Below are 15,018 nucleotides of genomic sequence, written 5' to 3' on the forward strand. Positions count from 1 at the left end.
TGGCGAAGCGGTAAAAGAGGAGAGAAGAGGTACGAGCAGTACCGAGCCTCGGCCAGGTCCGTTTCGTTCGGTCGTTCGTATCCTCGCGTTTCATAGGCTACTTGAACATGACGCTACCGACGTGCCCCCCGATTTTCTGACGGTTTTGCTGACGGAACGCCAGTGACGGTATCGACGTCGGTGATATTCAAGGCGAGCGTAACCGTGCGCGTGATCGTAGAAGAGGGAAAATACTCTGTCGTACATGAACGTGTACGAATAGAAACCGAAATAGGTATAGAAGTACGACCACCAACACAAGCGCGGATCAACGCGTGTACAAATAGCTAAGTAGTTAGTCCATCAGAGTAATCGAGGCTATATCGTAACGTCGCGTCGCATCGCGTCGCCTCGCGTCGCGGCGCAGTGTGGCGTGGCGCAGCGGTCGTCGCTGGCACTGTATGTCACTGTAGCCTGCTGTAGCTGTAGGGCCTCCGCGCAGTTGGAGCGGCAGCTGCCAGAGCCGTACCGATACTCCTCCGCAGCGATCTCGAATCGAGAATTTCTCGCACCGACCTCCGTACCACCGATTCTCTCCGCGTTCCGTTCTACCGCGCCGCGTTACAGTTTCGTCTCACCGTGTGCCGTGCCCGCGGTCGTTGATAGGCTCGCTGTTTTCGAATAGCGTTCGCGGGCCAAAGAGTTTCTTAGACAGCAACGCAATTGCTTCCTACCTTCTCGGCCAAAGGATTTTCGAGGATGGCGTCCAATCGAAACGTACTAGGTAAGCAATAAATTAGGGGCTGACGAATTTTGCTGGAGCGCGCGAACTTAGGTAGGCACCGTGTGCCGTCGAGTGGTGTCTCCGCGGTGATTCACCGTCGTCTCGTGTCCGTCCACGTTTCTCGCGAACCGACGAGACTTTGGTCGGCTCTCGATTAACCTCGCTTACGTTCAGGAGACAGAAATTAATAAAAGTGGAAATTATCAGTCTACGATAGCGCATAGTCCACGGCTGACGGTTGGTCCATGACGAACGCGCTCCGGCTGATAAAGCGGTGTATAACCATGTATAATCGTGTCTCGATCTTTGACGCGCTTTGACCCGAATTGAGCGCGTCACTTTCGAAACCAAGCCGAGAAAGAACAGCGCTCGCCACGCGTGACCACCGTCGGCCGCGCAGCGCCGGCCGCATCGCGCCGTTCTGCTTCAAACGACCACGCCGACGCAGAAAAACGACGCTCGCCAAGGGATAGAAATAGCATCCGGAAACGTCAGCCTAGGTGAAGGTCGCCGTTGAAATTTTTCAAAGCCGCGACGCTACGACCCTCGCCATCGCCAGCAGAACGCGGGCAGATGTACCTGCCGCGCGTTTCTCCGCCAAATACCGCTGGAGCGCGGGCTGCGCAGTGCCGAGGCGGCGGATAGGTGAAACCTCGAGGTCGGATAATCGTGCCCCAGATGAAGTTACTGTGCATCGGGGTCAGGAGCGTTAGGACTTGATTCGTTAATTCGTTCAAATGTTCGTAACACTGATAAACGAGACATCGGGAGGGTTCGAGCGACAAGTTACGTGATTTATACGTATCTCCGCGCGCTTAGCGGTCAACGATGCGTACCACCCCGGCGCGACGCGGCGCTCCAAGCATTGCCGCGGTCCGCTCGAGAATTGAATAGAACGGGGCGGGGGCTTGAACCGTACGCGAGAGCTTCTCGTATGCCACTCGTTGAGCTTGCTCCTCTTCAACGCGAGAATGATACGTGATCGCACCAAGTGGATTTACCTACGCGAAGCTCAACCACTCCCACGAACTCGTTACGTGAATTTTGTCCGAATTCGTTACGCGGATGAACGCATTCGTCGTCACTGAACGTCGACGCTGACCGATGATCTCTTCGCGTTTCGGCCGGACCGATTTCCAAACATCGCTAGAACGATAATGTAGTCGTCTAGACTCTAGACCGGCCTCGGTGTTATCGCCAAGTAAATTTCTTATCAGCAAGTTTAAACGACTTTTTAGACCGCTGTTACCGATTATGCAGCCCAATTATAATAAATGCGCTCGCTCACAAGTTTTACTTACCATGTAGGTAGTAAAAATGTAAAAAAAAAAGTGAAAAGTCGCTTAGAGTTGGCGGGCGAGATGATTAAGTGGTCTGCACTCTGCAGGAACGGAAAGCACGTCGGGAATGGACCTCGCGTTGTTCCGTCATTTCTATTCACTATTATCGCGTGCTTTCAGGCTGTCTAACATGCAGACAAGTGCTGAACATGATGGTGATTCTGGGTTTCATGGCGAACTACATGTTACGCGTGAACCTGACGATTGCTATCGTGTCTATGGTGACCCACAGCAACCACGCGGACGCTTCGCATTCCAGCAGATCCAACTATTCCAGCGAATGCATCGGTCGAAGGACCAGGATTCCCGATAATGGTACAACGATCGGCGAAACAGCGGCCACGGTCGGAACTTTGGCCGACACAGCGAAGAAAAGTAATGGCACCTATCCGCCTGCACCAGCTCTGGTACGTTGCGTCTGACGTTCAACGCGATACCTAGCTCTCGTTCCGTTGCAATTGCAAAGACAATAACGTTCCCGTGCTATTTCGGGAGGAGGCGAATCAGACCAAGTACCCGTGGAACGAGTACGAAGTGAACATCGTGTTGGGAAGCTTCTTCTGGGGCTACATCTGTACGGAACTACCAGGTGGAAGGCTCGCGGAAATCGTTGGTGCTAAGAGAGTGTTTGGCTACAGCATGCTGATGTCCAGCGCTTTGACCATCCTGACGCCGTTGGCCGCATCCTACGGTTACATAATGGTCAGCGCTTTGAGAACGATCCTTGGATTCATGCTGGTACGTTCTCATAGTTCTCAATGATTGATCTTATCCCCGATGCGGCAAATACCTAAATAGCTTGATGCGCGCAGGGAGTCACTTGGCCCGCCATCCAACCGATGACAGCCCGATGGATTCCACCGACGGAGCGCAGCAAGTTTGTCTCCAACATGATGGGTACGGTGTAACTCGGTTGAGAAGACCGCTTGCCACGATTCTTCCCCCCCTTTGCTATTGAAAGTTTACGCCGTTACGGTAATTAAGTAAGTACCTACATACATACCTGAGCACCTGTCTGCCCCGTTTCAGCTTCGTCGCTCGGAGCAGCGATAACTATGCCGATCTGTGGATTCCTGATCGCTTCGCTGGGCTGGGAGTCCGTGTTCTACGTGACCAGTGTAATCGGACTCCTGTGGAGCGTAGCCTGGTTTCTTCTGATATTCGACACTCCCGCCGAACATCCAAGAATCTCGGTTGAAGAACGCCGGTATATCGAACAAGCGATCGGAACCACTTGCACGTCAAAGGTAGACCGGACGAGAACGAAAGCAGCAAAGCAGCGAGTAATTCTGCTTTTCTTTCCAGCGTCTACCCGTTCCGTGGAAGTCTATCTTTCTCTCGGCTCCGGTTTGGGCTATCATAGTGACACACGGATGCAGCGTATTCGGTTACTTCACCGTGGTCAATCAATTGCCAACCTACATGAAGTACATCTTGGACTTTAACATCAAAGAGGTTTGCGCTTAGATCCCTACGCGATCACGCGCGCACAGACTGATTTGCCGTTTGTAACTTGTGCATTTCTGTTGCCAGAACGGGATACTGTCCTCGTTGCCCTACCTCGGCAAATACATATTCGCTGTGGCAACTTCCACGCTGGCCGACTATCTGCTCCGAAGGAAGAAACTCTCGGTAACGGCTATCCGGAAGATTTTCACCACCTTTGGTAAGTAGGCGCGGTCTACGCCGCCGCTTTCAAACGGCACTGGTTTAATTGCTGTCCCCGCTTGGCAGCTGTTATGTGTCCAGGGCTATTGATGATCGCCCAAGCTTATCATGGATGCGACCGCGTTACGTCCGTGGCCATCTTCACGATCGCTCTGACCGTGAACGGCGCTGTGACTGCCGGTTACTTGGGGAACGGCTTGGATATCGCGCCCAACTTCTCTGGAACTATTTTCGGCATGGCGAACACCCTCAGCTCCCTGGGCGGATTCCTCAGCAGCTACATGGTCGGCAGGATCACGTACAGGAATCAAACGTACAGTCAGTGGAGCATCATCTTTTGGATCCTAGCGACCACCTACTGTGTCGGAGCTCTCACCTTCGCGGTTTTCGGCACCGGCGAATTGCAAAGCTGGAATAACCCAGAGCAGTCCGAGGATCCAGAGAAAACCACCGTCGAATCAGGCGTCGAAGAGTCCGTGCCCCTTAAGAGCAAAACGACTTGCTAACGCGATCGATGCCGATGCCGTTGCCGACCGTATCTGACATCTTTCGACAGCGGACGCTGGTTCGGAGTACCTCAGCCGTTAGGTCGGTAACACCTAGACAATTGCAATTGTATTACCAAATGTTCCTTATTTTAATACACGAAACAACCTCCGTAATTTATAGAAACAACCGTTTGTATGATTGAAATGAAAAAAAAAAGCAGCATAGATAACGGAGGGATGCGTCGCGATGCCCGTTGCACGAGGCACGATCAAATGTCGACATTCCACATGTATCTGGTGCGACGAATCCGCTTCTCGTCGGCAGCCGCTGATATCTATAACTGGAAAGATTACTGGCGATTTATCACCGAGTCCGTATCAAAACTGTAGCTCGAGCCAGCTCTTTTTTCTTCCTTCATCTTCTAATCCTTTCCTTTGAAATGTTGGGTGAATTCGGCGATGAAGATATTACATGCGTAGTCGGGTATCGAGGGACACGAGAGACGGTTACAGCAGGAGCAGCAGAAGCAGTAAGAGCAACGGGATGGAGGGCAGAGAAAGTAGAGAAGGATGGTAAGTATCGCGGCCTGGCGCGGCGACCGCGTCGCGATGACCGGCGTAGGGGCGCCGCGCCGCTCCGTGCGTTGCAGTGATGTTCGCCGTGACGCGTGGCGCTGCGGCGCTCCACCAACGTATTAGGAGCGCAGCCGAACGAGCAACTCTTCCTCTACCCTTCCATGCGTCCATTCTTCCAATCTTCGCTCGGTTACTCAACTTTCCAGCTGGCGATGTAGCCTCTCCTTTCGTTCCGTCTCTGTGGAGTGTGGACGCCGGACTTCAGCGCTAGTCACGGCTGGTCGTTGCTGCGGATACTTATTACGATGATGAACATTCGGAAGGGAAAATGAAGTCTCGATTGAAATCGACCGACCCTCCGTACTTGCACCGTAGAAACTCTAGAAACGCGCTAGGCTAGGCAGAGAAGCAGATAACTGATAAGTGGTCTGATAGTGGATGGAACGATGGTGATTGGTGATCAGGTAAAATAAAAAATATATAAATAAAAATTTTATGTTAAACGATTTTATTAAAAATGTAAAAATTAAATTAAAATGCACTAAAAACTGAAAAATTATTCTTTTCTTGTAGTACAGTTTTGGTGGTGTTAATATCACTTTAAATAAAATCGTGGGGCACGATAATTCGTAACGGGATATGAATCACTTTAATACAGAAGCAAATATCGAAATGAATTTGTTGTTAGAAAGTTTTCATTCGCATTAATGAAACAAAATATTTTAATTGCGGGATACAGATTGTAATGTGACTTAAAACTGATAAACTGTAGTTGATGATGTTTTGCCAACCGATTCTGCAACTTCTGGTTGCACATGGAGCCCCACGATTTTATTTAAAGTGACATTAACACCATCAAAATTGAAGTACAAGAAAAGAATTATTTTTTAGTTTTTAGTGCATTTTAATTTAGTTTTTACTGCATTTTTAATAAAATCGTTTAACATACACTTTTTCTTATATATTTTTTATTTTCTAGTTTTTAGTGTTTGTGGATTTTTTTCGGATCATTTCTCGATAAATTGTGTGTTTTCGGTAATCGCGATGCGACTAGCGTCCCGAACGCAGGGACTTTTTTCCGTTTTCTTAAAGAACGCGAGTGGCTGATTTCAAGTCGTTTGGATTTGTGTTTATGGGTTATATTTATTAATGACTGGATAGTTTTTTCACCCGCTAGGTGTTAATATTTTTTTTTAAATATTGCATTGTCATCCAAACTACACGCCTGCAAAGTTTCAAGACAATTGGATAGTTGGAAGTGGGTTAAATTTGAGTCGCCATATTCGAGCCACACAAACGTGCAAACAAACAGAGGATCGAAGCTGAATAAAATCGTTTAAAAAGAGAATGCAAGGAATTCGCGGCCGATAGCACCGAATTCAATCGCTATGTCGAGGAGAACAGAAGACCAGGAGAAGGATGAAGGTAAGCACGTGGAAAGTTTGCCGCGCGGGACCGCCCGCTCGATGGAACGTTTACCAAGGAAGCAGGCGAGAGCGTTAGTCGTCGTTACCTTCTTCGATTCGATGCTATCCTCGTCCTCTGTGATTAACTAAGGTTTAATCAGCTTTACAAGCTAAACTTCTTTTGTCAACATGCGCGTGCATGATAATCCGCGGCTACCTTTCCATTTCCACCCTATTGGACAGCCGAAAGCACTTGAACTCGCTCCACCAATGCTATTCCACATCGGATGAGTTCCGAGGATCACATCTCGGTTCTATCTTTGCCAGTGGCATAGCCGTGCGTCGTCTCGCCGTTTCGTAAGGTAAGTTTATCCATCTCATGGGACCCTGATCGCGTCGTTCGCGGGACGGTTGTTAAAATCTCAGTGGGAGTACGATAACTTTCATACCTATTACGTTACGACGCAACTGCAACCGCGATACGTCCAAACACATAGTACTATGTGTGTATGTACGCATGCTTGGGCGGTAAATGCTTCGGTATTCCAAACACTGTTGTGTTCTCACTATCCACGAGGAAAGCAACGAAATTTGCGCGGCGTCTTTCCGCGCGAGGCAAAAGCTGAAGCACGGAACGCGCAGGGCACCGCGCAATTTTTCAAAGCAACTGCTTGGAAAGTTCCGTGCCGAACCGTAGGCACACGGACGATGATTAAGGATTCCTGTAATAACGCGTTCTCGAGAAAAGAAGGATTGCACGCACCGATCTCGAGGAACGTCGATGCCCTCGAGTGCTCGGAGAGGAACTTTCAGCGCTGCGAACTGCTGCCCTGCCGCCCCCGACTCATGGGAACAACCTCCAGGCGATGCGGACCAACGTTCAACGCGTCTCCTCTGCTCCCATCCTGATGTCTCTCTCTTCTTCTCCGACCCCTCTCTTAATCGCGTGTGCGTGCAGTAGCGCGCGCGCTCCAGCCTCCCGTCCTTCACTCGCAGGCATCGATGTTGAAATGAAATCGTGCGTAGCACCTAGAGTTCCAACGGCCCACAACCGGTCATTTCAGAAGAATGTGCTGGCGATTCCGAGATCATGAGACCAAAATCTACCCACCCTTGCCACGGCCCAATGAGCGTATTACGCGGTCCGAGATTCGAATAAATCTGGGCAGAAGCTTCGCGCCTTGTGACAAGAACGCTGGCAAAATAATGAGAGGCGCAATACGTATAACACATATGTAGCTAGGCATAGGTGTGCGAGGGTGGCTCTTATTTTTGATTTTTTAATTTTCTTCGGGGCACCCTCCAGAAGAGTTTCAAATAATTAAAAAAAAATCGTGTGAAGTTTGAGCTCGATCGGATAACGGGAAAGGGTGCCCCTGGGCCCTTAAACATTTAAATCATTATTTAACAGCTCGCGAAGTCGATTTTGTATAATATCCTACAAGTTATTGATTAAATAAAAAAATATGTCCGACAAAAGTTGTAGATCCGGACAAGGAGCATCTTTTATGTTGTATTACTTTTTCTCGGGCGACCAACGGTTTTCGAAAAAAGTCCGAAAAACTAGAAAAAACTTTTTTCCCCTCAAATTTTGGAAGTTTAAATGCTTCTACTTTTTATTGATGAAGGTGAACAAAAAAATGGAATGTTTATTTTCGAGGAATATTTTTTAAACATTTAAGGGGGGACATATACCGAAATATGCGGAAAAGATAAAAAAATCTTATTTTCAGTGTTTGATATTTTCTACGTTTGATTATTCATATATGTTTCCTGAAAATTTGGCACCGAAATTCGCAAAAATTTCGAAGATATAGACTATATTTTCGCAAAAATATCGAAATATGAGACTCTATATCTTCGAAATTTTTACGAATTTCGGTCCGAAATTTTCAGGAAACATTCATGACATATCAAACACTGAAAATAAGATTTTTTTTATCTTTTGCCACGTGTTTGGAACTATTCCGGAGGTTGCCCCGAAGAAAATGTTGAGAAAAAATTTTACCAAGAGCAAATAAGAGCCACCCTAGTGCGCGTACGCCCTTTGACTCGTTGAAGCTGGGAAAAGGGGCAGAGATATGTGAAAAGATGCAAGTGATCGTATGGATGCCGAGAAAGCGAACAAAGGGAGAGAGGAGAATCGAGGATTGCGGCAGAGACGCGATAGCGGATTCGCGGAGATGGCGAGGTTAGAGTCGCGGTCGTGGTCGAACGATGGAGACGAAAGGGAAAGGGAACGAGAAAAGGGCCGAAGATGAGCGGCACGTATGCGAGGTATGCGGGTGAGAAAAAGCCCGGGGCGGCTGACCGAGCGATCCGCCCACGTTTAACGTGCACACCGACGCTCTCCATCCAGACCCAGACTCTCTCGCGGCCCTCGATAGCTGCAACCGTGGTAACACGGCTGCTGCTGGGTGCTCCTATTTGCTGGCAGTGCTGCAGCGTTGTCCTCCTTCGAACGGCAACGAGTTTTGGAGCATGGCTGTGAACCACGCGAGACGCCCGTCGTTGCACGCGATTCGGGGAACTCGAGAGAGGATCGAACGAACGCCCCCGCGGGCACACGCCATCGTCACGCGATACCTCCTCATCCCAGAAACAAGACAGAAGCACGGTTTAAGGGCCCTGAGAGATAGGTCGCTCGTACCGCTGCCGCTGCCGGAGAAGAAGCAAGGATAGCTAAGCTAAGCGATAAGAATTTCGTAGAGAATGAGTGGGAGCGATAATTGCCACTAATTACTGTTAGAAGAAGCGCGTATTCGACACGTGAAGGTTCAGCCGAATCCCGGCTGCAGCGCGCAACGGCAGTAGCGGCAGCGTTGCGTGCTAAAGTCGCCGATGCTCGTGCCCTTATTATGGGGGTCGCCCACATCGCGACCGACACACATCCGGTGCACGAGTTCGATCCGCCGTAGAGCGTCCTATTTTTCTCCTGCCACACCACCAACGTATCACGTAGAGACACTATAATCAGAGTCTGGCCACGAGCCACTGCCCGCCATGTTTGGGCTGAATCCTAGCAGAGAGAAAGAGATACGCACCATTTCACTCTTAACAACTCTTACGTTTATGGCGGTATTTTACTTCTGTTTACCTCGCGTAAATAGGTGTACGCATAGGTATACCAAGAAATTCTAATTGCGATTGATTCATACGAAATGGGTGGATGTACAGCACCCTTTTGCAAAAATTTATTGCAATTAAGACTGGTATGATTGACAGATTTAAAAATCAGCGGGAATTGACGAAAAATGGCGGGCTAATCAACAGTGGCCAAAAAAGGTCATGTTATGAAAGTATATACATTATTTTTTTACTACCCAAATGCACATTCTCAGATGAATAGATGTTACAAACAATTAGAATAGTATGACGAAAAACGTTTCCTATTAACTTTCAAACATACATTTTTTTAAAAATGTGTTACAATTAAGATTAGTATAATTGACAGATTTAAAAATCAGCGGGAATAGACGAAAAATGGCGGGCTAATCAAAAGCGGCCAAAAAAGGTTCTGTTATGAAAGTATATACATTCTATTTTTACTACCCAAATGCACATTTTCAGATGAATAGATGTTACAAACGATTAGAATAGTATGAAAAAAACGTTTTCTATTAACTTTCAAACATATATTTAAAAAAAAAAAATGTGTTACAATTAAGATTAGTATAATTGACAGATTTAAAAATCAGCGAGAGTAGACGAAAAATGGCGGGCCAATCAAAAGTGGTCAGACTCTGATTATAGGGCGGTATTCTCAGTCGCTACTTATTCTTAAGCAAATGCTTAAGCATTCCTCTACTAACATAGTAACTAGCAAAGGATGCCTCATGCTTAAGCATTTGCTTAAGAATAAGTAGCGACTGAGAATACCGCCCATAGTGTCTCTACTATCACCTATAGATACCTACTTACTCAGGTACATATGCATAGCTGCGCGATGTTCGCGTGCTCGAGCAGCTTCCGGTTTCGGGCTTGGGCCGAGCCCTCTCGAACGCGAATCCGTGTGCGCACATATCAGCCCGCCCGTCCTTCCACCTGTCTCAACGCTCGCTCTTTGAAATTTCCTCGTCCGAACGCCGTGGCCAGTTGCTCAGGCTTCGTCGAAATTTGCACCTGACGCGAAGCAAAGGCAGGCCCTCGGCCGAGATCGGCCAGCGATAACGACGTAAATGGTTCTGAATTGAGACCAGTTCCCTTGCACGGCGATCGACAAATGACCCAGCGAAAAGAAAGGTTCACTTTCGTGCAGCTTTCCATCGTTCTCCGTCGAACAGCCATACCTAAGTGTAGGTACCTGCTGCTCAGTCTCGGCAGCCAGCGTTCGGTACAGCGAAGTGCTCGCTAAGTAAATTCCTACCGCAGCGCAGCGGATATTCGCGGGCTGTACGCGCGCTCGCCACGATTGCGATCGCGATCGCGATTTCCGTAAACGCGGCGATACGGTTAATTTCGCAAAATTACGGGCACCCGTTACCGGTTACACCATCGTAACGCGCGCTTTCAGCGTTCGGTGTTACGGTAACACCTGACGCTCGTGCGAGCAACTCCGGGTCCCTGCTATCACCTGCTTGCTCGTCGTACGTAATTTTAAAGCGCCTCCCGTTCGCCGTGCAATTCATTGCTATGCAAAAAAAAAGAAGCGAAATTTATCGCGCCAAGACATCCCGTTCGATCCTCGAACTAATTAAGACTTTGGATAGCGAGGCGACTGTGGATCGCGCACCTGCATCCAGAATATTCCGCGGGAAGGAGAGGTCCGTGCAACATGTACCCTCGTAGCTCCTAAATTCACCCAGCAGATTTAAAATGCTTGAAGTCCGTCGGTGATTCGGCAGCGTTGCTGGGCCGCGCGTCGGGCTTCGTCCATTCGAATTCGGTAGAGGTAGCTGGCAGAGGAAAGAGCGGCGCGACGCGGCGGAGCGATTCAAGTAATTGGAATCTCGCAGTCGCACTGGCGCCAGCCGTGCCGGTAACTTTATATCGATTGGAAGGCACGGCTGTCGGCGCGTGCAGCCCTGCCGAGGATGCTCGGCTGCTCGGTTAGCCAACCACCGAATGTGTAGAGCCGAGTAAAGCGAGTAGAGCACCGATGTATTTATACGACGCGCGAGAGGTACATCTGTTCCCATCCGGGCACGTGTCGGCCCACGAAATTAGAACGTTCCGAGGAAGCCGGGAAAAGAAGACGAAACCAGCCAAATCGAGCGCACGGAAAACATGCAACGTATCTGGCCGTCGCGTCGCGCCTGGCGCGTCTCCTCTCTGGCCACCAATCGGCAATCTCGAAGGAGCCGCGACGCGATAGGCACGGCACCAGACTCTTCAGGAAATTCAGCCGAACGCTGAGGACTGCGACGCGGCGCGACGAGTGGCGCCGCGGGGACCGCAACCCGTCCTTGTCCCGTGAGATCAGCCGAGACGAGGCGCGGTTGCGTCTGTTCCGGCGATCTGAACTCATTTCGTGGCAACTCGAGTCGCTCAGCGTTCGCGCGCTCGTCTTTTCCCGTCGCGTCGCGGCTGTTCCTCCCGCAGCGCCCATTAGCTCGTATCGTAGCTTTCGGCTACCGTATCCTTGCGCGTGTTGGCTATTTTCTGCGTAGCTAAACATTTGTCGCGCTCGACTAACCAGCTGTATTGCCAGGTGTCTTGTGGGTGGAATGGAAATAGACCGAGTATCTCTCGCGTCCGACAGGCACTACTTTCGATCTTCCCTCGCAACACGCATTCGGGAAACAATTTGCAGACTGCGCGCCACTCGCTGACGAATCATCTCCTGCGATCGGGCCGTACCGTTCGAATCAGAAACCGCAGGGAATAGGTATTAGGGCGGAGCGGAAAATTTAAATTTGAATTTTCAGTTGGCCTGGGTGCCGGATAGTTGTCTTTTGATCAACCAAACACAACTGTAAACGAATTTTGGAGAAATATTCATATCTGCAGGTTCCTTTTACCCCTAAAAATGATTATACGGTTGTATGATTGTATGATCATTTTTAGGAGAAAAAGGAATCTGCAGATATGAATATTTTTCCAAATTTTTTTACAGTTGCGTTTGGTTAATCTAAAGACAACTATCCCGCACCCAGGCCAACTGAAAATTCAAATTTAAATTTTCACCTATACATATAGTATCGCTCCGCCCTAATAAGTAGGTGTACTTCTTCTGCTCCGAAGTAAATTCGGAGATTGCTCGTGTTCCTTGACAATGATTAGAAACAGGAATGACAGGATACCAATATCGACGATGAATGCGGGCGACTCTTAGCCGCTAGGGTGGGTCGCCCGGGTGCACCCACGCGACAGCTTTTAAATGTACATGTGGCGCCAGATGTCGCGCCTCGTAATCTTTAGGCTTTAGACAAAACCTGGCTCTCCCCTCGCTCGTGCGAGGACACACGCAAAGCACCCACCCTTCTCTCTCTCTCTCTCTCTCCTTCTCATTTAATATAGCATATGTATACATATACGTATAAGTACCAGCTCGTACGCGTACTCCGCTGCACCAGCCGGTTGTATCGCGTTTCATAGTCGCGACAATAAAGGCAAGCTTCCCCGCGCGACTGTACCGCGGAATCAGCGTAAACGGTCCGAGGTGAAAAATTCAGAGCAACGCCGCCAGCGTTCCATGCGATTTAGAGGAAGGTTTGAAGCTTCAAGTGCCGTTGGATCTGCGTAGTAGGTACCTACGTATAATGGAAAGATGAGGGTTTGCGAAGCGAGGAAACTCGGCCAGGTTTGGTTCGGCGACCGAGCCGAAACACAAAGGCTCAGGTGCGCAAGGACCGAGCAATTATTCGGACAAAAGTATACTACAGGTAGAAGATCGACCTGTTCTCGGAACCAGAGGGTATCGGTTACACCGGGAACAATGACTCGGCCGACCGTATTTGGGGTATCGGTGACACCGTATACAATTCCTTTACCACTTGGGTCATCGAACCGTCGTCGCCCGTACACCGCCCCATTATTACCCCGAGCACTCCGACACCTGGACAGTTTGTCCCAGCCGAGCGCGGTCAACGCAGCCTTCCCAGAACCTCCAGTCTCGCCGAATTCGGCTCTCGATTGCCCGTTGACAATCAGAAAACGCAGAAACACCCCTAGGAGGCGATGGGTGATCTGTCGAGGCGAGGCGCCGATTCAACGCACTTGATCACGAAACGTACGTATGCATGTCTCTCGAGCATGGACGAGGGATGACAGCGGGTGAAGGAGACACGATGCAGAGTAAAAACCAGAAAGCGAAAAGCGGAAAGCGAAAAGTGGAAAGCACTCGGCAGGTGAGGGGCTGACTTGTTCCCTGACGACCTCGCATAAATCAGACCTGCGCCAAGGGACTCGTTACGCTCGCGCACTTAACTACCACCCGCAAGCACGGCATTCGTAAATTTTCTCCGTCGAACAATGCAGTCCTGATGCGACCGGGGCTATAAAGGGTCGACTCTAGCCGAGCTTTGTAACCGATACCCTAAACTCTAAACTGTAAACTGTGAAGCTATTGGTGAATATTCTCGTACACCTGTCGGAGCGGTCGTCCCGGCTATTCCGGCCGAAACGAATCTCCCCCCGTGCACTATACTGGAATGGTTCTCGGGCCCAGGCAAGCCACGCCGCGCCGCGGCGTCGGTCCTCGACGGTCGACCGACACCCTCGTGGTCAAAGCTCGATGCGAGCATTCGCTCGTTCCGACGGCGTCGCCAATGGCCGCCAAAGAGGACAAATCGTGGACTGGATTGGGCGTACGGTGGACAGGTTGATGGACCGAGAATGCAAAACGATAGAGGCAGGGGCTAACAGAGGTGGTTGGGAACAGGGGAGGGAGGGCGAAGAGCTCTGACGGTGGCGACGAAGGGTGTGGCGGAGGGTAGAGAAATAAAGGTAATGAATGATGCCGCACGGCAGGTGCATCGCGGCGTGTATAACGAGTGGCGCGGCGCGGTCCCAGGCTCCGCGCACCTGTAACCTGTAACTTGGACCGACCGAATCGCCTGAAAAGAGGCCTTCCCCCCGTCAAATCGCTTCCGTGATTTCCACGCGTCTGGCTTGACGCGCGCGCCGCAAACGGGGCGACAACGTAGGGCTGCGGGATAGGAAAACTCGTTGGCAAGCTTTGCTCCCGATAATGGAAAGACCAAGAAATTCAGGGAACTGGTTGGACGGCCGGAGCGCCTACATTCTCCGGTAGGAGGTAATTGGCCCGCGATATTTCAAGGACCGTAAGCCAGGAAGCCGTAGCCCTCGAGCTCTGAGAACGTGAGAAATAAACGATGCCATATAGGTACGCGTAACATGAAATACGAGCGGAGTCGTGTGAGCAGAGCAGCGAGCACGCGCGCTTGCGCCCCGAGAAAAGTCCTTTCCTACTCTTTTCCTACTTCACCCCTACTCCCGACCACTACCAACGTACCAACTCTCATCCATTCATTCTCTTTCTCATTCTCCCACATCCCGCCCTCTCTCTCTCTCCCATGGGGTTGCCGGATCGACCCACCTGTTGCGTCGTGCCGAAGCTACATAGTTCTCTCCGCTACGTATCTCTTTCCTCTGGCCCTATCGACACTGATACAAGCCTAGATCCCTCCTCGAACTGCGCTTCAAATTGGCTCTATTTCCGGGAACACTCTGTCGCACGTCCGGGTGCGAGTGGTCGAAGGCGATGGGTGCTTCTGGGTTGCTTCCTTCATCTTGCTACGCATGGATCTGTGCGCGTATCGGCGGGAAGCACACTTGTACCTACGTAACTGGATCGCTACCGAGCGGCGAGCGCC

The 15,018-nt window shown here is 50.0% G+C and overlaps 1 protein-coding gene across 1 annotated transcript; it reads left to right on the forward strand.

Moving 5' to 3' along the window:
- Positions 1-372: 372 nt before the first annotated feature.
- LOC143372572 (putative inorganic phosphate cotransporter) lies at positions 373-4,446 on the forward strand. The gene is made up of 8 exons (XM_076818891.1): positions 373-763; positions 2,224-2,510; positions 2,599-2,841; positions 2,916-3,000; positions 3,133-3,350; positions 3,409-3,558; positions 3,637-3,769; positions 3,838-4,446. The coding sequence occupies exons 1-8, from the start codon at positions 739-741 to the stop codon at positions 4,275-4,277; spliced, it is 1,581 nt and encodes a 526-aa protein (XP_076675006.1). The 5' UTR covers positions 373-738; the 3' UTR covers positions 4,278-4,446.
- Positions 4,447-15,018: the final 10,572 nt, after the last annotated feature.

The sequence above is a fragment of the Andrena cerasifolii genome, chromosome 8 (genome assembly GCF_050908995.1).
Source record: "Andrena cerasifolii isolate SP2316 chromosome 8, iyAndCera1_principal, whole genome shotgun sequence".
In the NCBI taxonomy this organism is placed as follows: Eukaryota; Metazoa; Arthropoda; class Insecta; order Hymenoptera; family Andrenidae; genus Andrena; species Andrena cerasifolii.